The following is a 24,527-nucleotide window of genomic DNA, read 5'->3' on the forward strand; positions in this document are numbered from 1 at the left end:
TCAGCTCTTTTTCTAGGGCCCAATGATATCTGATATGGGTATGGAAATGATCAAGAACAAGAAAATACACCAGAAGGTTAGGGTACATTTTAGATTGACTTATAGCCATTTAGATGACAACTTATGTGGTGTAAGTTAACTCTTGAATGGTGCATGAACTGAACTGCAAGAAATGTAGACACTTAATGTGGTAAAGAACATCCACATGGTTACCAGCAGAAGGTAATCAAAATTCAGCTCTTTTTTTGTAGGGCCCAATGATATCCAATATGGGTAGAGGGGATCAACGAATAATTTAGATGACAACTTATGTGGTGTTAGTGAACTCTTGAAAGGTGTATAAACTGAACTGGAAGAAATGTAGGTACCATGTGTAAGTTAGTAATCCGCCACCTTGGGGGGGGGGGGGAATATGGGGAGAAGTTGACGTGGAGAAGAGGAGGACTTATTACCTGGAGTTGACGGAGTCTGCGTCGTGTTTCCTTCGCTGACTGTTAATTTTATGTCTGTGGTAACAAATGTAAATATAACTATTTTTCTGACAGATACTTGGAGGTAGAGTAAATGGGCCACAATTGGCCTAAAAGTGTTTTGAATTTGTAAGTTATTAATTATAAAGACACAGTCTGTGCTGTGACAGCATACCGATAGTTAAGTTTAAAAGAGGCTAATGTTAAAACTCCTTTAAAAATCGCAAACTTACAAGTTATCAATCAGAAATTTACCGATTTTGGCCATTACAACATACCTGCAAATTGTTTTTTTTTAGAACATCCCCGCACGTTCACTCAAAAAGAGTGACAAAGAGTGACTTTCACTCTCAAAGGAGCGAAAATGACACCCTTTGGACAAGAGAGTAATTTTTTTTAATACTCTTTTTACATTAAGAGAGTACAATCATAATGTAGGCTTGCAATGTAATTTTTGCCAAAAGAAAAAAGGGATACAAAGCGGGAGAAGCTAACCACAGCAAACTTTGTACGTTATTTTTCAGCTTTCTCTGGCAGTTATATTAAACAACAGTGAGGAAATCAGCTTATCAGCGGTAAAAGTTGCATGCCTGATAATGGAAACACTTGCTGTGAAGCGTTAGTAAATAGTAGGTTTTTGTTCGGTAAGTGGTTAAATGGCAAATTGAACAAAATCCTACTGTATGATTTGCAGATCATGTATTTGTTTAATTCCCTGCACGATGAAAAGCTAGCTTTAGTACTTTTGCCTTATAGCATGCTTGCTCAATGTGTTTGCTCGTTTACAATTTAGCCAGCCACCATAATGAATATAAGCCTTTATGAGGTATGGCTGACCCGATAGGAATGTACTGGTTGGTTTGGTTGTATGCAGACAAATTTTACCCAAACCTTGTAGTGTTGTAGTATTTTTTCCACCATATCTCAAAAAGGCTTATTAATTTGTTTAATCCGCCGGTATCCATCCCAAAAGATGCTCATGGCACACCCTGAGATGTCTACTCTCTCTGTTAATAATACCTGTGTTATTGTTACTTTCATCCTTTCTTCGGGGTAGCTGGGGGCTATCAGTGACAGGGTCTTGCTTCTTTTGGGGTAGCTGGGGGCTATCAGTGACAGGGTCTTGCTTCTTTTGGGGTAGCTGGGGGCTATCAGTGACAGAGTCTTTCTTCTTATGGGGAACTTTAGGACTTACAGCTGGACTATCACGTAACTTGACATTGACAACCTGAGCTGCTGAGACAAGATAGTAAAAGCTAGTGGTGTTATTATGGAAGATTTCCCCCAGTGTAGACCTTTTCGCAAGTACCCATTGCGCAAGCGCAAACTGTTGAATGAGATGCATGCTGGTCTAGTAAGGGATCAAATTTGATCGCTAGCTAGACCAGCATGCACCTCATTCCACGCCTACAGGGTACGTACCAAGTATTTGCGCTAAGGTCTATGCAGACATGAAGGAGCCCTTTTTTCCCCCTTTTTTTTTTTCATTAAAAATAATTATCAAAAGAAGGCATGGGATTAAATTGGGCCTTTGTTCGTTATGTGAGATGGCCAGTAAATTTTGATAAAGAACTAGAAGTATATTAAAGCCTAGTTTATACTTTCTGTATAAACTCCCTTTCCAATTGTGATGCAAGAAAATTCACTTGACGCAAAATTTCTTTGCTCATTAAAAATTGAATGGGGCACCAGCCATAACAATGTAAACTTAATGTAGTTTTGGCTGGTAACCTGTTCCTGCTAAGCAAAACTATTCTGTATTAAGCGAGTTTTTGTGCTTACATGCTTTATGAAATTGAGCCCAGATCTGTGAACTTCAGCACAGTAATTTCTCATTACTATATGAAATGTGGAAATCCAGTGGAAGACATTTCAATACAGAATCCATTTTCCCTGCTAGGAACATGATGGTTATCTTAGAGCCTTGACAGCAGTGGCACCATCTTAATGTACAAAAAGGTGATGATAAGCAAAGCAATGTGAAGCAGTTTGTGGCAGTAAATATTGTTACTTTCCACTCCTTCATGAACTGAATGAATTAAAAAACACATTAAAAAATGCGTCCTCAACCAATGATAATCCTCCACCAACCCTGAACCCTTCACCTTCAAATGATTGAATACATTAATGTCCAGTTTTTGTTACAATCTTTCATTTTAGATATCGCACAAAAATACACCAATGATTAGGGGTAGGTTTAAAAACAAATCAAATATTGTTGGGACAAGACATTATCTAACGTCCATGTTCAAACAATTAAACTTTGAAAGTTACATGTATTTTGTGCATATTGAAAGTTACAGCTGCATTGTCCTAGTCTTAAATTTTGTGTATATTTTTTATTTGGAAGCAACATCATCTGTCATAAACAAAGATAATTTGTCTGAACAAAAAAAAGTTTTTAAAAAATGTTAAATGAAAACCGATCAATGCAACTTTAACATAGTATTTATGAAATTTTTATAATGTCAGATAGAGGTAGATCTGTAAGATGATTCATTACAATTCAAACGACAAAATGCATCAAATATATATAAGGTGTAGTTGGCCAAACCCAAACACCATCAATCATAAGGAGAAAAACAGGGAATAAGGGGCGACTATCCGCTAAGTGGCGGCTATCCGCTAAGTGGCGGCTATCCGCTAAGTGGCGGCTATCCGCTGTTGGATGTCAATAATCAATAAATAAAGTATGATAAAAAAGAGAGAACGTGATCAACTTCAATGTGGTAATTCAATAAATATGGTTAAACAAAATCATATAAAGTGTGAATGTACATGGCTCACAAATGAGTACCACAAAACATAAATCTGCATAAATTGAATCCACCAAAACCCTGTGCACAAATATAAGAAAACATGAGTGCATTGACAAATTGCCATGACACCAGAAGAATCTGTGAGCTACTTCTTCAATCTCAATGAAGACGACGTTACCTTCCCCTTCTGCTATCTCCAGCTGTGGGATTTGGATATGACCCTGTCGCCGCTTTTTGGTACCTTCGGGTACCTCTGTAAAAAGTGCAAATTACTTCATTAATATATGGAACTCATACTGTTCACTAGAACAATTTACAAAATGTAAATAAACTTGAATGGAATAAATCAGATGGTGATGATAAAAACATATATTTGTTATTATATTTTTTTATGTTTGTACATGTACATGTGAATGCTTTGCCCAAATAAATATCATTAAGTGCGAAAAAACAGACATTTAATCAAGAATTTGGAATATTAAAAAAAAAAATATTTGTTTTTGGCTGCATAACACTTATGTTACACTTTGTAGAAAATGATAACGGGGCCAGTGTCTGGGATAACAGAAGTTTTCCCACAGTCTTTCTCAGTCATATACACCCTCCACAAAACACATTCAAACAACTTTCTATCTTCACTTTTCTCTGGTATCAGTGATTTATCTAAGCACTTGCACGGGTGAAGACTCTTTTTCCAACTTGAATTCAAAAACTTGGGGTTTACGCAGCGATTTGAAACATCCTGAAGAGCTTAGCAACTTTACATAACACCACTTCAAACCAATGAGTGGATGTACTTTGTTATATCATACACACTTGTAAATATTAACACAGACATCTTGAGATGGCTTAAAGTTAATAATTTATAAACTGTCTACTGGGAGTAAGACTGGATCCTTGCAAAAGCTTAAGCAGTTTCCGTCACAGTCTGATTTCACAATATTGATTTCTTTGTTACTCGGCAACCTTCTCCTCAGATATTATAAATTTTTTGCATACAAAACTAAAGCCTTCAAGATTGTGAACGACATCCACACATACAATGTAAATCACAAACATTTCCTCAATAATTTTTGTCTGATTCAAGGACTCGTTAAAATAACAAACAGACAATCTGTACCACCATACAATTCTCAAGGTTATTTGCTGGTCAACATTTGTCTATAGCCTTTATGTTCACTCATTGAAAGAAGACATAAATGGCCTGTACAAACCAAGAAAGGTATGAAAATAAATGAAATTAGTGAAAATAAAAAATCAGAGTGTCACGGCCGAGTGGTTAAGAGCATCGAATTCAAGTTCTGGTGCTAATTCACCGGAGTGTGGGTTCGAATCCCGGTCGTGACACTTGTGTCCTTGAGCAAGATACTTTACTATAATTGCTTCTCTTCACTCAGGGGTATAAAATGGTACCTGCGAGGGTAGAGGTTGATATTGTGAATGACAAGCTTTCGGAGCGCCACGGCAGCTCGGGGCTGTATACTCCCTAACGGGAGCTGAGAAAGATTAAAGGGATGTTTATTGGCCCAATGACCAGGGCACTAATGTAAAGCGCATTGATACGGTTTATTGTGAAATGCGCTATATAAGAATTTGTTATTATTATTATTATTATTAACTCCGAAACGATTGAGGAGTCAATTACCTTCCTCTATTCGTTGCTCGGATGGTTCTTTACTACAGCTCTCACGACCCCTAGAAAATACTGAAATAAAAACACTTGGGGCTCAGCCTACTTGGATTATCTTCAAGAAGTATATTCTACTTCTCCAGTACAATTCTGTTTAACCCCAGTAACACCGATAATTTGAAATCACAGTAAGTGACTATCATGCATGCTCTCAAAGAAAATGTTGAGTGTTTATTTTTTTTAAAGCAATAATTAAGGTTCTGGGCTGCATAACACCTGGCCTGGAATTTAATTTTTGAACATGTTGAACGGGGAAGGCCATTTTCATTTTGCAAAGGGCACTTCCGTTGGTAAATCGTACAGTCAATTGGAAACTTTTGAAGGGCACGGCCAAGACCAGGGGCAACGGATGTCATGGTCTCTGTGGCCTCCATGTAATTCCAGGCCTGCAACCCACAAGCCTAAAGGCCAAGTCACACAGGCCTCGATAACGAGAACGAAAACGATAACGGTAAAAATGCACGCCCTCGATTGGTTGGATGAGCGTGGGCGTATTCTGTGTGGATCATTTCAACCAATCGAGGGCGTGCATTTTTATCGTTCTCGTTCTCGTTATCGGGGCCTGTGTGACTTGGCCTTAAGTATTAGACTTTCAATGAGAAAGAGAATAAAGAAAAATGGAGGCAGCCCAATTTACAGTTCATCAGAGACGTCAAACAACTACACTATCCCATTACATAAGCATTGAATGTGCATCTTTCAATTAAAACTACCTAAATATCTACAACATTTTTCAGCCCACTCTTCATTGTTTCATAGTGTGTGTTTTACCTTCCCCATTACTTCCATCACTGGAGGTGGATAGTTTATGCTGGCTATCTCGGTGTTTCCCTGAAATCAGAAATATATAGTAGTCCATGATACAGTCGCTTTGAACTCAACACAGACCTTAACGATCGTTTGATGAGAGTGAAGTGTCATGGTTTGAAACTGATTGGCATGTACATTGATGGATAGCTTATGTCCATTGATATACAGCATGGTGCTCGCTAAGGTGATTTGGTTCAATCCGATACTTTGATGAGAGGTTGGACCACAGACATGTATTTAATTATTTGGTTTGTGGTAACACCATGTGTGTATCTACTTGCCAGGTAGATGATGTTCTTTGCTTTATATTCTACTACCACGAAGCAGATTTTCAGAATTCAGAAGACTCTCAGTTCTTAAAAAGTTCTGTCCTGCTTATTAACTACTACCCATTGGCGGTAGGTAAGAAATCGGCCGAGACTACTGCTTTAGCTATAGTGGATGGAGGGACTTCTCGTTATAAACTTCACTTCCGGGGTGTGAGTTCTTAATTGGTCTCAACGCTGGTCTCAAGTCTCAACTAACTTGCTCTGGTCATCGTCAGGAGACCAAAGACATGGTTTTCAAGTTAGGTTTTTAAAAGTTTACTGTACTTCAATTTAAGGTCTAGCTGATGAAAGAATGATATAAATCCATCAACTAGAAGACTACAGCAAACTTAAATATGATCTATCAACCTAACATCCCTGCTAACACTACCAGTTATTCTACTACAACATGTCTCTGGGCAGCAATTGCAAATCACTGCTAACGGGGAAAATTGTTTCTATCACGATGGTCAGAATAGAAATGAGAAAACTTGTGCACACCTATAGTACTATCTGAACAAGATTTAGCAATGAAGAACTTATGAAGATTTCATGCATAAGGCATTGTGCTTCCATCAGTCACTTCTAACTAGGCCTAGCTAGGGTAGCAACTTCTCTTCTCGGATGCCTCCTCTTTTGCCAACACACTCTGATTAGTTCACAAATTTGGTAAAAAACTTAGAGAATGTTTGACTTTCCTAAGGAGTGTATTCTCTTCAGTCTACCATTGGAATGAAACTGTGTTTTGATGCATATAAGTGCAGCTAATGAGTAAGAAATGAAGATGTGTCAAGTGTAAGCCTTTCTTTTCAATAACCAGAGAATATAAGAGAACTTTACCAGAGATATAAATTTAAGAAAAATCAAAAATACAAATTGTTTGTCAAAAACCAAATAAATCCAAATAAAAGCTTTTTATATATCTGTGCTATTCTAGTGCTTTTAATTCCATGCCTATTTTTTCTTTTTTTGGGGGGGTCAAATCTAAACTACTCTAAATTAGGCCCTTTCACCAACAATTATGAGGGGCTGTTACCACAGCTTCAGACATTTTATCTAAATGTTGTAATAAAAGGTGTATGCAAAACAGGAACATTCCTAAACCTATGTAAGGATTTTTGTGAGACAGGAAGAAAAAATCGTATCTTATTTTGGTTTACCTTCCCCTGTCATACTTTCAACGCTGCTTTTCCTAGATTGGCTTTCCGAGTATTTTCTTGTTCCTACAAGAAGGGGGTGGATATAATGGTTTAGCCATGGGGGTAACTCTGTTGAGTGCCAAGAAGAAGAATGGCTTGAATAGTTTCAGGAGAAAGGGCAAAAAAAATTAATGTGCAAAATTGCGTTTCGAGGGAGAACTGAGTGTGAAAGTTTGATCAAGTTTTAATGCAACAGGATCTAGATACTACAACTACCCTATGGTTGAAGTTATTCCAATACCGAACACTAATAAAGCAGGGTCATTGAGCTCAGAATTGGAGCTTATTTCAGAAAGAAAAAAAAGTTAGAAAGGTTTAAAGACTGTAGGCAGGATTAATTTACTTTATATATAGAGCTTGATTGAGAAGCCAAGGACTCTCTCAGAGAAGCGATCTTAATTACTACACTAGCCATTGAGAAAGGAAAGAAGTTTCAATTTTAGATGAGGGAGGAAAAACCCCAGAGAGTTATTGCTGCGAAAACCCACGCAGTCAGGCGGTGATGGAAAATCCAATCCACTGAGTGCCCCCAGCGGAACCAGGGTCCTAGAGATGGAAGGTTGAGAAAAGATATACCACTACAAATCCTGATCACCCCACGGATAAGCCTTAATCATACCATAGAGAAACTACCATGTGGTCCTTTCTCTATGATCATACCGTACCAAAATAAATGTAAAATATTCAATTTGGAAGTAAAGAGAAGAGAACATGACGAAGAACATTTCGGTTTTAGATGTGGGAGGAAACCCTAGAAAATCATTTCAGGGGAAAACCCACATACCCAAATAGAAGGGACTGAAAAGCAAATCCGCATAGTGCCCCCGGTGGGATGCGAACCAGGGGTCGTAGAGGTGGAAGGCAAGGAAAGATTGCACCATGCCACCTGACCACCCCAGGGACAGGCCTCCATGTATATCATACCTTACAGATAATTACCATACCTACAGGTAATACCATACTTGTAAGGTATTCCCAATAGATGTAAAATAATCAATTTGGAAGTAAATGATCCACAGCATGATAACTATTTTACTTGTCGAAGCCAAAACCTACACCAGGTGGGTTTTTACAATGTAAATCTATTTGAGATCAACTTGAAGGGTTTTGTATGGTAAAAGCAGCGTGCCACCATGCGTGTATTTGGACTATTGACCTTACATTTAGGTCCTTTAGTCAACTGTCTCGGGAAAAATAAACAAGATTCCAAAGTAGAAAATGTTAAACAGGGCTGAGCACTACAAGAGTAAGACTACAGATTTATTCAATAATTTGTTTTAGTACTTTGAAAAGAAACGTCGGTTCATGTAAAACGGAATTGGACTACAAAGGGGATTACAACCAAAAAGAGTAACTTTCAATCAGATATTCATTCCTCCCTTTTTCTGTGAAGGTTAAAAAAAAAAAAAAAATGTATTATCTATGTAAAAGATTACTTTGTCAGAGAATGTAATCATATATTTCATGATGTAAATCGCAGTGTATAATTTGGGGTGTACATTGTGGATAAAATGTTCATTCAGGCCTAAACCTGTCTCAGGAGAAATTAATTTCTAAGGGTGAGGTCAAATCTCTACTGCACTGTGCTGTGTTTGGCATATTTCTAATTAATCAGTTGCTCACCGAGTTGTAATTTCTACAGCTTTATAGAACACCTTGAATACCCTATAGAATACATGTATCTATGTTGTTGGACAACGGAGAACAAATATGACCCTAAAGTACCCTCCACCAGTGGAATGGAAAAAGAAGAAAGTCAAGGGCTTTCGGCAATTGTTACCTTCTCCATCATTTGAGTTTTGAGTTTGACTTTCACGACGTGACTTATTGGACCCAATTGAAACTGCGTTAAGGAGAGAAAATTTCATCAGAATAAATTAATCAGTGAATACAAATAGTTAAAATATGGCATCTATAGAATAAGTGAGACCAGCATCAAAGTTCCAACATGGCTGATGATTTTGAACAATCAGCAGTGCAGAAGAAGCAGTCATCGCTGAAGCATGGATCGTACCATCACCTGAAAGGGTTAAGAGAGTGCTATCCTGATCACTAAACAACAGGTCCTCCTGTCCTAATGACCTCACATATGATGAGGTCACCATGAGGTCATGATGGGTCACAATGAGGTCATCATGGGGTCACGAAGAGGTCATGATGAGGTCACTTACTTTTCCATAGATAAGTAATCCTCATATTTACAGTAGCATACATGGCGCTACATTTGCTCAGTAAGTTTCAGGCGCACTTATCTAAAGCACTAATCTTAACTATACCAGTGAGATAAAGTGTTGGTAACGTTTTAATGGATGAAGCTGTTGACATTATGGTTAATCTTGCGTAGTTCATAACACTCTATTCGATACCACCTGTAATAAAACAAATGGTTTTGGAAATACAACTATGACCATGCAACCTTTGATTGAGAAATACTGTCCTTGTACATTCCACAGCCTTTCTGACAGGCAAGGTACTGCACTAGGCATAACAGGAAAATTAATTCCTCCAAAATTCATGGGGTATACAATTGACAGCTAAACAATTTTGGAGGTGTGCCCTGTTTGTTTGCATTAAACGTTGATAAAATCATGAGGAACGTAGACAAAAATATGACCTCATAAATGACGAGCCTTCATCTCTACACACAGTATGACAAGCATTTTACAATATAACTTGGGCATAAATACAATTTGAATGAGAATGGTGATGTATCATTACAGGCTTATGGAGAGATAATGTATATGAGACAAGTTGTTGGGTTACGAAAATAAATGCTTCATTATGTTAACGTCAGGGTGAATATGAAACAAAATTATGAGCAGAAATAATGACCAGCAAACTTAAAAAAACAAAGACATGTGTTGCGACAATGTCAACTTTATATAGAGCAATCTATCGGATTTGTTTCCCACTTCTAATTTCTTGATAACAAATTTGCAAGTTGGATGGTTTTTCTGCATCATCTATAATAGGAGACGTTTGAGATGCTCAGGCGACAGCAAACATTATGGTCCTTTTTTACGGCTCCGCTCGCACATGCTCAGTTTTGCGCGCATTGGTCTGAGCAAGCGCACTACTGCCAAGAACTGTCTAAAAGTCTCCCATTGTTTCATTCATGAAGACGACCACAAAGCACATTACACTTTCTCTTACACTAGATTTTACACACACGGGTTTGGGTTGTTTTTGATTGTTTGGGCGGGGGGGGGGGGGGGTAAAACTATGGAAACATGAAAGGGACAATGATACAAATCAACAAATCAATTCAAAATACCCGTCATGTGTATTCTACACATGTGTATTCTACAATTTTTTTTGGGGGGGGGGGGAGGGGGGTACAACAGTGGAAAAAAATGAAACAGTCAATGACACACATCAATTTTAAAGCAGCGTATGAGTACACGTCATGTGTATTTGTCTTCATGTTCACAAATTACCGCTGACATAACTCATGAGTAAAAAATAAATGATGGCAAAATCAAAGAGAGCAGCTTCATTCCTCAGCAACGATGTTTGGCAAGATGATTATGAGTATTGATGAGTCTTGTATGTGATGTTTTTTTGGAGGGAGTTTTTTTACCTTCATGGTCTTCTGATGGGAAGGGTTCCTCTCCCCCCTCGCTTATCTGAAGGAGCTGGGAGCGCTTACTGGCCTTGCGGGAGACTACAGTGTCATAATACGTTGATAATAAATGTGTTAGTGTTGGGTGAAATCTACAATGTGTCATTTTTATCGTTTCTTCTGCTCTGCACAAAAGATGATGTGTGTCCACATTGATACAAAACACCTTGTGGACATTAACTCTTTCATGGACCAACTGGTTGCTAGCGATTTGTTTAAATCCCTTCAGTAAAATACTTGTTGAACAAAAAATAAAGATCACATGACCAGACAGTTTTAAGAATGGGAAAAAGGCGTCTTGAGAGTGCTATTGTGAGAGTTTTCTTTTCATATTAAATACTAGTCTTCTAGACAATCAACAATAATGGCCACTTGCTCGACATGGGCCCTATACATGAAGCACAAATGCATCTGGTCAAATAAATAACTAGCATAAGGATAACTTCAGGCTAGAGAAAGTTCAAACTTGTAAGATACAAGTTTAGTATGTTTTGTTCAATGGTCACAAGTTCGTTACACGATCGATTTTAAATCATCTCCATCCAATCAGGTAAAACCCGTCATTTAATATTTATTTTTTCCACTCTGTTAAAGTTTGTAGGAAATTCAAATCTACAGACAGTAGTTAAAGACCGGCTTGAACGAAAATGTCAAGTCGTGAACTTTGCTGAATTCCACTTAAAATGTTTTCGATGAATAAGGAAATCGAGTCACATGATTATAAATAGGTTTCAATTGTGTAAAAAAAACAATCATTTTTGTATGCCCTTATCCACAGCTTTTCTGCGAGATTTGCGAAAAGCCCTGTTACGTAATCACTCTCAAAACGTCATAAGTAGATAAAGCCGCTTTGTTGCAGCGTGGATGTATAACAAAACAAACTCCCACAAATGACGTCAGCGGCATTGTCCTTTGACGCCCGCTCTCAACGGCAGAAGTGTTTTTAGTTTTTCAAAAAACCTTTAGGTAGGGGCCTGATTTTTTAACCGATAATTACAAAAAGTTCAGAAGTGTACACATATCAAAATTACATTAAAATGGTGAACAAGTGTATTATAAACAAGTAAAAATACCATTTCTGTTGAAAACATTCCGCTCAGGTATCTGTTTAAAGAAGAGAACTGTTACAAGAACGCCAAAGGTGTTTTGGTGCTGGATATATGGCATGGTGTACGATACCCCCTCTCCCATTGTGTCTTCAAGGTGTTCTGGGAATCTTAGGAATTCTTTAGAGGGTTTTAGGGACTTTTCTGTACAAGAGGAAAATAGTGTGTCGCTGTACGAGACCATTTGTGGTGTGTCATGGCCGAGCGGTTAAGAGCACCGGATTCAAGCTCTGGTATTTAATTAGCAGAGTGCGGGTTCGAATTCTGGTCGTGACACTTGCTGCGTAAAATTGGGGAGGTAGTGCTTTCTGCTCTACCGGCCAGGCTTTGGACTGATGATACCCAAGCCTACATCCATATGGACTGTAAAGGGGTTAACCCTGTTTCAGACCCAGGAGTAGGTGGCAACGGCCTCTGGAATAAAATAATTGTACCCCACACCTTGAAGTGGCCTTCCAGCCTTGTGTGTCTGGCAACTTGCATAAACAATTTTTTAAAACAAAGTTGGCGGGGACATCCTCTGCCACATATTGGGCATGGTATATGATGAACTGCTGAAAGAGAGAATGATTATGTGTTTTGTGTTCTATACCTCCTCGTGTGATTCTTGCAGATTCAAATGAGACATCTCCACTGTCTATTGATGACTGGCTGGTTAACCTTCTACTTGCCCCTGTAAGGTCATAAGGTCACAGCTACTCTTAACACAGTAACAATTTTACAATGTCACAATGGGAACGGGAAAAGTTTGGTTCAAACTTACTGCGAATGGGAATGCGAAACAAACTTTGACGTCACTAATTTCACAACCAATAATTTGCATCAGTTGAAATGTGCTCAACTCCTGCGACCAATTGATGCGAAATCAGCCATGTGACATCAAAATGTGTGTCGCGTTCGCATACGCAGGAAGTATGAACCTGGCTTTAGTAAAGTTCTTTTCTTAGTATGAAAGCTATGGGTTAGTGTCGTATGTTCATAGGATTGCAAACAAAACTAATTTCAGCAACAAAAAGTTACTATGCTTGTCATAGTTATAGCTGTAGGTAGGGTCATAGTTTTTTTGCAATTGTAATGCTGATTTTGATGAGTTAGATTGAATAACGTCTAGTGCAATGACTTGCTTGTCAAAAAATTCAAGTAATAAGCCACAATTGTAAGCATATGTTTGGATACATCAAGTGAGAACAGTATGTGAAATTATTTAAAATGGGTGTGGGGTAGGTAATGTTTATATTTACATTCTAGTCATGCTGGTAGGACCAATAACATCCATTCATTTGCACTGAATGTTACATTTGATGTCATGATTTGAAATGAGCTGATCATAACTAATGGATAGCTATGTATGGGTCATGGGCCTTCTTTGAGTGAGTAACTTTTTATTTTGATCTTCAATTCTTTTTGACATGTGGAAAAATGGTATGGTATGAACGAATGAATGTCAACCGTTCCATTTATATTTTGGCTTGATTCGTAATACTTTTGTGAATTCTCCTATCGTTTGGAATGTATTTATAAATTTGTGATTTATTTAAGCTGTAAGGTATTTTTTTTATTTAAGAGAGACGCTCTTGGCCATATCAATGGACACAAAAGCTTCCACTGTCCTGAGGTAACACTATTGATCAAGCATTACATTCAATTAATCCTAAAATATATGGTGTTTTTATTACTCTCCAGGTAAATTATTTTTACAATTTTTTTAATGCTTCCAAGATAGTGAGAATTCTTGTCTATCATTTATGTCAAGTTATGCAAGTGTAATAAAATAAACTTCCTACCAGCAACTTTCAGACTAAGAAATGCTTAGTTTATAGTTCGATCAACTTTGAATAGCCCAAGCCTGAGAAACAAGCAACCTGCCTCTCTGAAAATGCCCATCTCGGTGCCTGTGTTAAATTACTCCTTAAGATTTTTGGCATAAATCTCTTTTTTCCCTGTTAATTTCTTGTTTCTTGTAAAGTACTGATTTCCATTAGGTCTTCACAAAAGCTTTGTTTATTACTATTGTTATTATTAATAATATTATTATAGCTAGGGGATGCAATATTCAAGTATAAATTGTCTTAATACACAATTTCAGTAAAGAAATTATGAGCTGATGTTCGGAAACTGAAAGTTCATGCTTTGATCAAAAATTATACAGGAGAGCTGTTATTATTACGAAAAGTTGAAGTAGATGCAACAAAAAAATAGTTAACTTATGGTCAAAATACAGCTGTGGTCATACACTGGATACAACTCATTCACCAACATTGTGTGGCACAAGAGTAAATTTATTTCACTGTAATGACAAATTTCAGGGACATTATGACCTCCATGGGGCCATCCCAAATGTTTGTTTCATGCTCTCATCCTTTCCCCCCAAACTAGCTATATGAACATTAACACTCCTATGGACACGCCCTTGTTAAGTTTCAATCACTGCTCTTATGTTGAATAAACATTCTTTTAAGCTGTTTAATTGTTCAGATTCTTACAGAATTGTTGGTTAAATAGGTTCTAGGTTCAAATTTGTAACATGAAACTTCACAAAGAAAAGCTCATTTTAAAAAAAAATGCAAAACAATAAAACTCAGTGGAAAACAAAATGATGCACTGCTGTCAAAAAGGAATAGATAGTTTGTTAGTAATGCTTCATTCCACTGGCACCTTGTGAAACAATTGTTCCACTCAAAGTATTTTCCCTGGCTTGGACTAGAATTAAAACAAGCAAATAAATATATTAGAGATTGCAGGAAAATTAAGAAGGAGGTTCTGTGAGCTTCACTCCGGTACCTTTCCTTGACATTTTGTGACTTGAAGTAAATTCCCAATCCTCATCGCTGATGTCAGTAGATGAGTGAGATGAGATGGAGGTTGCACTCCAACGGCGCCCTCTACCTGTCAGATATGGTTACTTTATTCAGATGTATACAGTGATACCACAGGGTCCATTCTCTATGGTGATACAATAACGAAGAGCCATATCAAATTGGAACCTACTTGTGCAATTCTTGATCAAAATAATTGGGTTGACGAAAAACAAAGATGGCACCACCATGATAATGTACATACCTGATGATTCATTTGTATAAGGGCAAGGGGCACCAAGGCATTTTCCCCTTAGTAAAGGGCACCTCTATAAGGAAATTGGAAAATTCTAATAGAACATTTCATGGGGCCCCAGGGCCAACGAAGGCAATAAATTGCCCCTGTGAAGTATAATGCCAGTAAATTGGTACTTGTATGTACATGTTTTGATGTCACGAAGAGTGAAGTAAACAAATAAATACAATGTATAAAGAAAAGGATCATAATTATTTTTAAGTCAATTGTTTAGTTAAAGATTATGTCCTATTTTAAAGGCAGGGTATACTTTTGGTAGTTGTCAAAGACAAGTATTCTCACTAAGTGTATCTCAACATACGCATAAATTGATCATTGAATTTGCAAGAAAATAATGACAGAAAACACACCCTCTTTGCATAGAGTTGTGCGCTTTCGGATGCCTGAGAAAGGCTTCATGCCTGAAGTTGTTCTCAGATTAATTTTTTTTTTTTGACAAATTACTTTCTTCTCCAACACTACATTACTTCAAAGGCAGTCATTTCTAACAATGTTTTAACAGTTCTCCACTGCTCTTTACCAAGTAAGACTGATGGTGATTAACTAGACGAGTAAATACCAAAAGTATACCCTGCCTTAGTTTTAGAAAGAAGAATTCTTTAACTGTTTGAAAGAAAAATTAATATTTTTACAACAGTGATTGAAGGTTGTTTAATGTGGTTATAGTGTGTAGTTTGTCGGATTTGTGTTTGTAAAATACTTATAGCATTATTAGGCATTATAAATATTAAATAATTTGTTAATGGGGAATAGTTGTATTTAAGTTCAGTGCAATATTCATTAAAGCATAAATTAAAGTAAACAAATAAAATTTGTAGAATCCGCAAAATAAAATGTTCTCCAATTAATGCAACCGAAGCTGGCGTGAAAAATCCCGGATTAGTTGAGTATGTATTATTTTATAATAGTTTGTTACTGGTCTTTGAATTAACAAAAGGGAAACTGACTAAGTAAGTTTTACTGATTCGACTGGCTAGGCGAATCAACTTTGTACCTACAAAACTCAGCTTTGACAGAACTTCAATGTACGGGTTGGATAGCTCAATTGGAATAGCCCCAGCACATTAGTTCTGAGGTCGCAGGTTAAAATCCTCTTTTAGTCAATTTTTCTTTGTTCAACCCATAATTCATAAAACATTTGCTCAGTCAGTTTCCTTCTACTTTTCCTGGTTTACTTCTTGACTCCAATCTCTCGAAAGCTCTGAAAAGGGTAACAACACTAATACTCAACAATCAATACATTTCAATAGCTAATATTTTTAGTTTCATATTTGCCATAATGCAGCTGCTTCATTAAATGTGCATCAGCGGATCAACCCACCAGGGAAAGAAAATGCAATTAGTTAGTACTGATTGAAAAAAAAGGCAAAACAATCATTATTTGTATCATAAAAAGAGAGCAGTTTTAAGAATTAGGAGAAAGTTTGTTGGTTAGTTGACCTTGCAGACCCCGGCAATGCGTTTTTACAGCATCAATTATCCATGGCGGATGAATGATAAGAAGGGTGGTTTACCTTTACGATCACTGTCTTTAGATTGTTTCCTCTGACCTGTAGGATAATGGTGGTGGTGGGTGGGGAGGGGGTGTTGTTTCAAGAGAGTTGATTAGAATAGGTAAGATTGAACGTTGCTTCTTCAATGTTTTTTTTTGAAAGGCAACATTAGTAGACCTTACAACATATAAACTATAGGAATAATGTACCCTTCAAATTGTACAAAAGAGTTTAAATCAGCTAAAGAAAGAAAAGAAAGTCATTGCTGGCTTACATCCTGGTCGAGTATCACATGTTCTTTGACAGTAATCACTACATTATTATTAAAAGCACCAGCCTGAAGTTTCATCTAGATATGACAAAGAATAATCTACAAAGTCTGTGGTTTGAATTTTGCTGTGTGTGAAACAACAAAATCACATGAAAATGCATCGTTATGTCAAGAAAAAACACTATTTTGATGGATATTGCCCTTTTGGTTGGAAACACCTCAATTAAATAAATGATTAATTCTATCAACTTCACAAAAAAAAATCCATGATGATCAAGTTCAGAAAAGAAACAGTGTGGATACTTGAAGTAGGCCTCATCCTCCATCATTGATGTTCCTGCAAACAATCAAGGAACTGCGGACAATTTGAACAATGCCAGATTCCACACCTTCTTAAAGACATCAGCATTTGAGATAAAAACTTTTCAAGATGGTCATGGGCGTGTGGGGACTCTTTGCACTGATAAAAAGTACAAGTTTTAAAGTTCTTTTTTTGCTTTCTCTGATTATTTTTGTTCCTCTTCTTGCTGTGTCCAAAATCCCTCCTCAGTTTTTCCCAAAATTAGAGAGGGCAGATGCCCCACCCCCTGCCCCCTATCAAGATGGTTCATGACCCAAGATACAAACATGGATAAAATATTTGTTAACTATTTAGTTAAAAAGTCCATGTGAATTTGCATATTCCATTCCTGTAATGTTACTTAAATAAACAGAAATTGCCTATATACACGTCTGCCTCATGAAGTCAATTATGCTCCAAATGGATTCCAAAGGATCATGGCCTTGAGCTGAATTAAATTAAAGTGGAAACATTTAAGGAGGTTGAAGGGAAATGGGACATGGGGGGGGGGTGTTGATACTGAAGTCTGGCTGACTATGTTTGTCAATTATGCGACGATTGATGGGTACATTTATAAAGTTAGTATTGAATGATATCCAAGTTAATTATTGAAGTGGGCATGTGTAAACCTGCCTTGCTTTCGCTTCCACAAGGTTGGACTAAATGGCAATAACATTTCTTTGGTTGATGATTTTCATTGTGGATTGATTGAAATGTCAATGGACAAAATAATAATGTTGGCAATTTTACTGATTGTATACTCTGCATTTTAGATGAAAAACTTCAACTGAGGTATGGTGTATCTTCATCAAAATGTTGATAAATGTTTAAAGGCACTGGACACCTTGTTCATCCAACTGTGTTTCTATCATCCAACTCATCATTTTGTGATTCTGAAAATGTCTCCGTTGTCATGAAGATGGCGGCCGATGATGCATGTGGCAACAAGATTTAATCAACTATTTCTTGCTCTTTGAAAAGGTTTCAGTGTTTAAGGCTGTGCACATGAGATAGTTGTTTTGTTATGTACGATAAGCAATGATTTCTTGACTTGTGGATATTGGAATTATATTACATCATGGGTGTGGGGCCTTGACTTTGGACTGAGCTGCGCTGAATGTTAATGATTAGGGCTCTGCTTTGGTCAACAACACAGTTATTGATGTTTGTATTCTCCCTTGTTCAATATACACTTAATGACACGCCTGGAAATGTTTGCATGTTGCAATCTGGACCCAATTTCATAAAGCTGTTGAGCAGAAAATATTGCTTAGCAAATTTCTTTGTCAAGCAAATACTTAGGCAGACACCAGTTGCCACTATGTAAAATTTATGGATTTTTGGCTGGTAACCAGTTTCTCTTAAGCGAAATTGTTCTGTGCTTAGCAAGTTTGTATGCTTACAGGCTTTATGAAACTGAGCCCAGCTCAAACTGTGTACATCCAGCTTTTTAAGCTCTGTTGGTGTATTTTTCCTTGATAGCGGAATTTGATAATTGCTTTGTTTTCAAAATTTACCTGACTTTTGTATAAATGCATTTCAAGTAAATGTTTTGGAAAGAATATCACTTCAGATTTTTGTGTCAGCCACTTTTATTTTCAAATTATAGCAAAAACCTATCATTCAGGCAGTTTACCGTTAGTTTTTATTCTCTTGTTGTTGCAGAGAAAGTGTCTCTGAACCCCATATTTGGTCAACAACATCGTCGTTTATGATGTTTGTCTTGTCCTTTGTTCAATATACACTTCATGACACGCCTAAAGTCTGTGGAATTGTTTGCATGTTGCAATTTGCTCATACTGTACATCCAGCTTTTTAAGCTACGTACATTGGTGGTTTTAAAGCTGACATGAAATATGGTCTATGATTGACTGTAACTTTGCAAGTTTCATTTAGCTTTTCTCACACTTCTCGAAGGCTTCATGTTCCAAGGCCATTTGCGAGGAGACTTCACTCTGAACACGGCGTATGACACCTCGTACGAGTTCCTCATCACGTGCTTTGCCGGGAGCTAGGTTGCTTAAGCTGCGTCGTGTACGAAACGATAATCCTCGAGCTGTGCCATTTATTTACGGTATTTGAAGAAGAGAAAACAATGTTTCACAAAAGGAATGTGTTAAATCTGATATGATTCAGTTAGAATGATGTAGGTTAATTACACTGATTTGTTGTTGGCGCCACAAGGTGAAGTGCAACAGATATTTTGTATGCTGTTTTGGAGAAAGATGATTTTTTAAAAGTGCGTCTTTGAATTTACTAAGTAGTCAAGTAACCAATATCATTATTTAAATTTAGGAACGGTTTTTATTCAATATTATTTTGATCTAATTGTTTCAGAGGGAGCTCAATTCATTTTGACAGTGTTTTTAATGACCGCATATTTTCTTAGAAAAGAAAACATTCTTACTGCACCATCTCCAAGCTGTCAAAACAAGGTAACGGGTCTCAAAATACTTCCAAAAATTTCCCTGAAGCTTAAACTTGCAGGCAAGGTTTCAAACAGGGCGAAAGCAGTTTAGAGGTAATTAGCTGAAACTGTTTCTGCTTAAGGAGCTAAGCAGAAAATGTTGCCTAAAATCCTTGTTAAGCAATAATGAGCATAATACCAGTCACAAATTGTACATGGTGACATTGTATTTTGGCTGGCAACCTTATTACATGTATACAGTAAGCATAATTTTGTAGTGCTTAGCTACTTGTTGTGCTTAAGCAGCTGTGGTGTATAAAATTGGGCCCAGAGGTCACATCTTTTCCAAAAAACATGGTCAGTAATCTTCTGTGTTGATATTGAATTAAATGACTTTATGGGAATCTTATTTATCTTACAGGAATCTTACATTCCTTGTCAAGAAGAACATGACCATGGGTTTACATGAGTCAGCAGTTATAGAAAGAGGTACCATTATAAAAATGCCAGAGTAAAAAAAAGATGCTAACGAAGGAAAGAAGGATACGTTTGAGAAATACAATCAGCCAATATACAATCAAACTGAATATATTAGAAATTTGAGGGAGGCCAACATTTGAACATACGTGTCATGGTTTTATCGGCAGAGTGTTGGACAGCCAAATAATGGAACACGGAAGGAACAATGATGTCCTCCTGTTTGGGAACCTTTCTATTTTTGTGTCCTCCATTGTTTCATGTTCTTTGTCTACAGAGGAAATAGTCTCCATATTGATGGCAACACATTGATGCTTGTACCTACAATCTGTGAGCATTCCCAACTGTCCCTATGTGACTGTACTTTTATGCACTGTTGAGAATTTTAAACTTGCTGATCACCAGCTATCAAAGCAAATTTGATATTGACTGATACAAATTATTCCTCCAAGCTCCCAACCGCATTCCAAAAAAAGGTACAGTGATCCATACAGATTTCCTTCCTCTATGTGTGGTCTGAAAGAAAATCAAGTTTACACTTTGGGATACACAATTTGTACCTCCTTCTTGTACACCCCCCCCCCCATTGTCAAAGACATCATAATGGGTTTTTAAAAAAGGGTTAATTTTGATGAACTTATTCATATCGTTCTTATACATATGTACCTGTCATTTCAATGTAAACAAATATAATCAACACTAAGACACAAGAGCCAGGTTCAATATAAGTAATGTTTGTTAGATAACTGCACCCGGTAGGTGTCTGCTTATGTAAATTATGTAAATCAATTTGTTTGTATAGCGTATTGTAATATAAAAAAAAAAAAAGAATATTGGTCAACAATAAAATAGTCAATAAAAACCAATACATCTCTTCAACAATTCACAACACAGGACACTACTTCTTTTTTAATGGCTGATAACAAGGCTGTGGAGAATGGACTTTACCCCCCAGCAGAATGTATGGTTTAGAAAGTGTAAATTGTATTAGTACACAAATTGTAATTGGCAGCACGGAGGCATGCATCATTGCTTTGTGTATCCAGACAGTCTTCAATTGTTACACGGTTTGTACGTTGCATACGCGGTACAGTGTCGGTCAAACCAAATAGTTATTCTATGCAATTCAAGAACGCTAAATAAACTACGGTAAAATGAGTAGGTTTACTTAGTAGGAATCCTTGGTTTGCAGTCAGAGTCAGCAATTAAAACAAGGGTGTCAAAAATATGCATAATTAAAGGTACATTTGAAATATGCATAATTAAAGGTACGTTTGAAATATGAAAACAAAAATGAAACATTTTCTCCTGGTATTGAGGCAGTTGATACAAATGACAATACAAATGCATTTCTTGAGGAAGAGGGTACGTATACAACAGATTTGAAAGACCAAGCCGATAAAAAGGTCCAAAACTAGGATCCAAACTTTAGGAGGTACATAGAAATGATGGCACTTCTACATTTGTATAACCCCCTGGAGATTTCAAGGAGCTCCTGGGAACAGTATAATCAGCACTAGAGAAGTAGATCAAAGAGCAGGATTTCTTTACATCCAAAGAAAATAACAACATACTTTTCGTTTTCCCCGCCTTGAAATAAAACAGTTTGACTTTTTTCCATCCCTAATTAAACAAAGTTCAATACATGAATGGAGAAAAGAAACACCAAGAAAAATACACACAGAAAAAAAAGAATCTCTTCACACAAGCAATTGAAATAACCTAATTATATTTTCAAAGAAGCACCACACAGGAAAATCTATCAGACATATCTGCATATGAATGACACATGTGTATCAGGAACACAAGACCATTTCCTTGATGCATGCTTAAGCAATTAGACGCTATCGCTTTCCAAAGACAATCAACCCTGGGCAAAACCAAGATTCAGTTCTACAAGTATGTCAGCCACTTACCTCAGGAAACTAAACATCCTACGACAGAAATATTCTACTGTAATTAGAGTCATGTTTAGTTAGCTTGTCTTGAAAACTGGGGAGAAAATTGAAGCCTTCGAAAGAAAGCTGAAAGGTTTGGAGAGATGATAGCAACTAAATATTTCCTGTCAAAACAGCTTACGGTTCATAAGTAGAATTCCAAGATGATTTTATTACCTGATCGTTTCTTTCCTCCTTCGACAACTTTCCTCTTCTTGTTTTTAACCAGGATCTTGCCCCGTAAATTGTCAGGACTTGGGAGAACGGCGCCCATGTCAAGCTGAAAAAGACGGAAAGTAATAATAAAAGTAGTAGTGAAAATTTATAACGCTCCAAGTCTGTCAAACTTGACACTCCTAGTGTGATTTTAGGCCAAAAGTAGTTTGAACATGAGATTTCTTTTCTGAGTTCAGCAGGGAGTCTGAGTGTTCCAGAGTGAAGTAATGACAGAATAGAAAATGCTCAACTCTTGAGTTGAAAACAACCCCTTCTCAACCCAGTATTCTGAAGTTCGGATATATTTTTTACATATATTCTGTCTGATATGGGTGTCGTTTATGAAAGTAAATTACAATAATTTAAAAAGCTGGAGATTATGGTGCTTCCTCTATGTTTTTGAGGGTATGTCTAAAAATATATTCTCCCCCTTATTTTTACAACATAACTAATGCTTAGCTTGAAACATACATTCACCTTTAATGCCAACCATTGAGAATGATCAATTCCTATAGCAAATTTCTATACCAAAATTAAACAACCATTTGTTTTCTGTGAATAAGAACCCAACAAATACAGCTGATATCTCAAGCTGCTTTATAAGCTACAGGCTTGGCTCACATCATAAAGCAGCTCAATGAAATAATAAACCGCTAAGTTGACAATTTTCACATATTTGAAAACCATATATGCAAGTGCTCCTATAGTGTGTTGGTTTAACATGTTCAGAGGGGCGGATGGGCGGAGGGGCAGGAGGGCAAAGGGGCAAGGAGGGAGGGGGGGGGAGTATGCTTACCGGGAATCCATCAACTGTGTCAATCAGCAGTGCATCACCAAGGATTGTCCGGCAGTAGTTGGCCATCTTAGCCTGTTGCTTGGGACTGGATGAAATTAGACATCACCATTTCAACATTACAATTTATGTAAAAACCAACTGCTAATTGCGATTTTAAAACCCACACTACGAGTATACATGCCATTGTAAAAGATTGAACAAGTTGCACTTTTTCCAAACTTTAACAGAGCATGTTTCTTTTCCTTACACTATTTAAGCAGCAGTAAAGAGCGTGCTGAATGAACTTAACAAACTTAGAAACTCAGCAAATTTGTTCACAGATCCAGAAAACATTTCAACATTTATAAACTAGCTTTTGCAGTCAATATCAGCTTTTAATCGTTTCCCACGCACTTAATTGCTTTTCTAACGGGTTCTGACACGCTAGGAGTAAAATCTCATTCTAAAATAACTTTGACATTTTGTGAGATATTCTATTCGACTTGTTTGTCTCTGTGACAGACTCCTTCGGTATTCAGACCAAAATAATCTTTGATACGTTCAGAGAATCTTGACATATCACTTTCCATCCTTTAATTTAAAACATATCAGCTTGCCTCCTTCATTATTCATAATAATAATTGTAACAGGTTAACAACAACGGATATTCTCCCCCCAAAACAATCTATTTTTTTGTAACAACGTCTATGCATAGCAATTGATGTCATGATCTTTATCAGAAAGACAAACCCTTGAGCAATCCTAACGAAATCAGACGTTCCCTAAAGTCACAATTAATGATCTCAAAAATATCAACATCTTATTATTTATAATAGCCATGACAACATAAATTCCTAAAAGGGTTCTGTTTGCACACTTCAATCAAAACAACTAGTTAATGGAAGGGTACACCTTTGGTAATTGGTCAAACAATTAATGACCATAAAAATTACTTGGTAAAGAGCACTGAAGAGCTTGTTGGTATTATCAAACATTGTTCGAAACCACACCCTTTTAGGTAATGTAGTTTCAGAGAAAGAGGTAAAGAGTTGCTTCAGGCCTGAAGCCTTTCTTAGGCATCTGAAAGCACACTATTCTATGCAACAAGGGTGTTTTTTCTGTCATTATTTTCTTGCAACTTTGATGACCAATAGAGCCCAAATTTTCACAAGTTTGTTATGTGATGCATATGTTGGGATACACCAAGTGAGGATACTGGTCCTTGACAATTACAAAAAGTATACCCTATTTTTATTTGAGATTTCTCTTCAGCCTTTCCCCAAGCAGAGTAAGCACCTTGTCTAATTGATGCACAGATGTTACAATAGAACTCAAACTACCTCTAGCTATCGGGCAATCTCGGTGGTCGGTCGAGTTGGTGAGTCATCTACTCTAGAATGGCAAAGGTCGTGGGTTTTAATCCTATCTTAGTTACAGGCCAGTGCATTTTTTTGAAAGGACTACAGGAAAGTATTGAGAATACAGTGTTTGTCAAACATCAGTGCATGGCTAGTAAAACAAAAAAATGTAAACTAT

The 24,527-nt window shown here is 36.9% G+C and overlaps 1 protein-coding gene across 1 annotated transcript in view; it reads right to left on the reverse strand.

The window, feature by feature from the left end:
- Positions 1–24,527, reverse strand: part of LOC117299251 (1-phosphatidylinositol 4,5-bisphosphate phosphodiesterase beta-1-like) — a 105,125-nt gene that overhangs the window by 20,100 nt on the left and 60,498 nt on the right. Inside the window, exons 13-22 of the mRNA XM_033782733.1 lie at positions 23,013–23,097; positions 22,178–22,280; positions 16,590–16,625; positions 9,017–9,079; positions 7,198–7,260; positions 5,691–5,750; positions 4,875–4,934; positions 3,408–3,482; positions 1,491–1,703; positions 453–506 (exon numbers count right to left, since the gene is read on the reverse strand). Of these exons, the coding sequence (XP_033638624.1) occupies positions 453–506; positions 1,491–1,703; positions 3,408–3,482; positions 4,875–4,934; positions 5,691–5,750; positions 7,198–7,260; positions 9,017–9,079; positions 16,590–16,625; positions 22,178–22,280; positions 23,013–23,097 (812 nt within the window). The remainder of the gene's footprint in view (positions 1–452; positions 507–1,490; positions 1,704–3,407; positions 3,483–4,874; positions 4,935–5,690; positions 5,751–7,197; positions 7,261–9,016; positions 9,080–16,589; positions 16,626–22,177; positions 22,281–23,012; positions 23,098–24,527) is intronic.

Source organism: Asterias rubens, chromosome 1, assembly GCF_902459465.1.
Source record: "Asterias rubens chromosome 1, eAstRub1.3, whole genome shotgun sequence".
NCBI lineage: Eukaryota > Metazoa > Echinodermata > Asteroidea > Forcipulatida > Asteriidae > Asterias > Asterias rubens.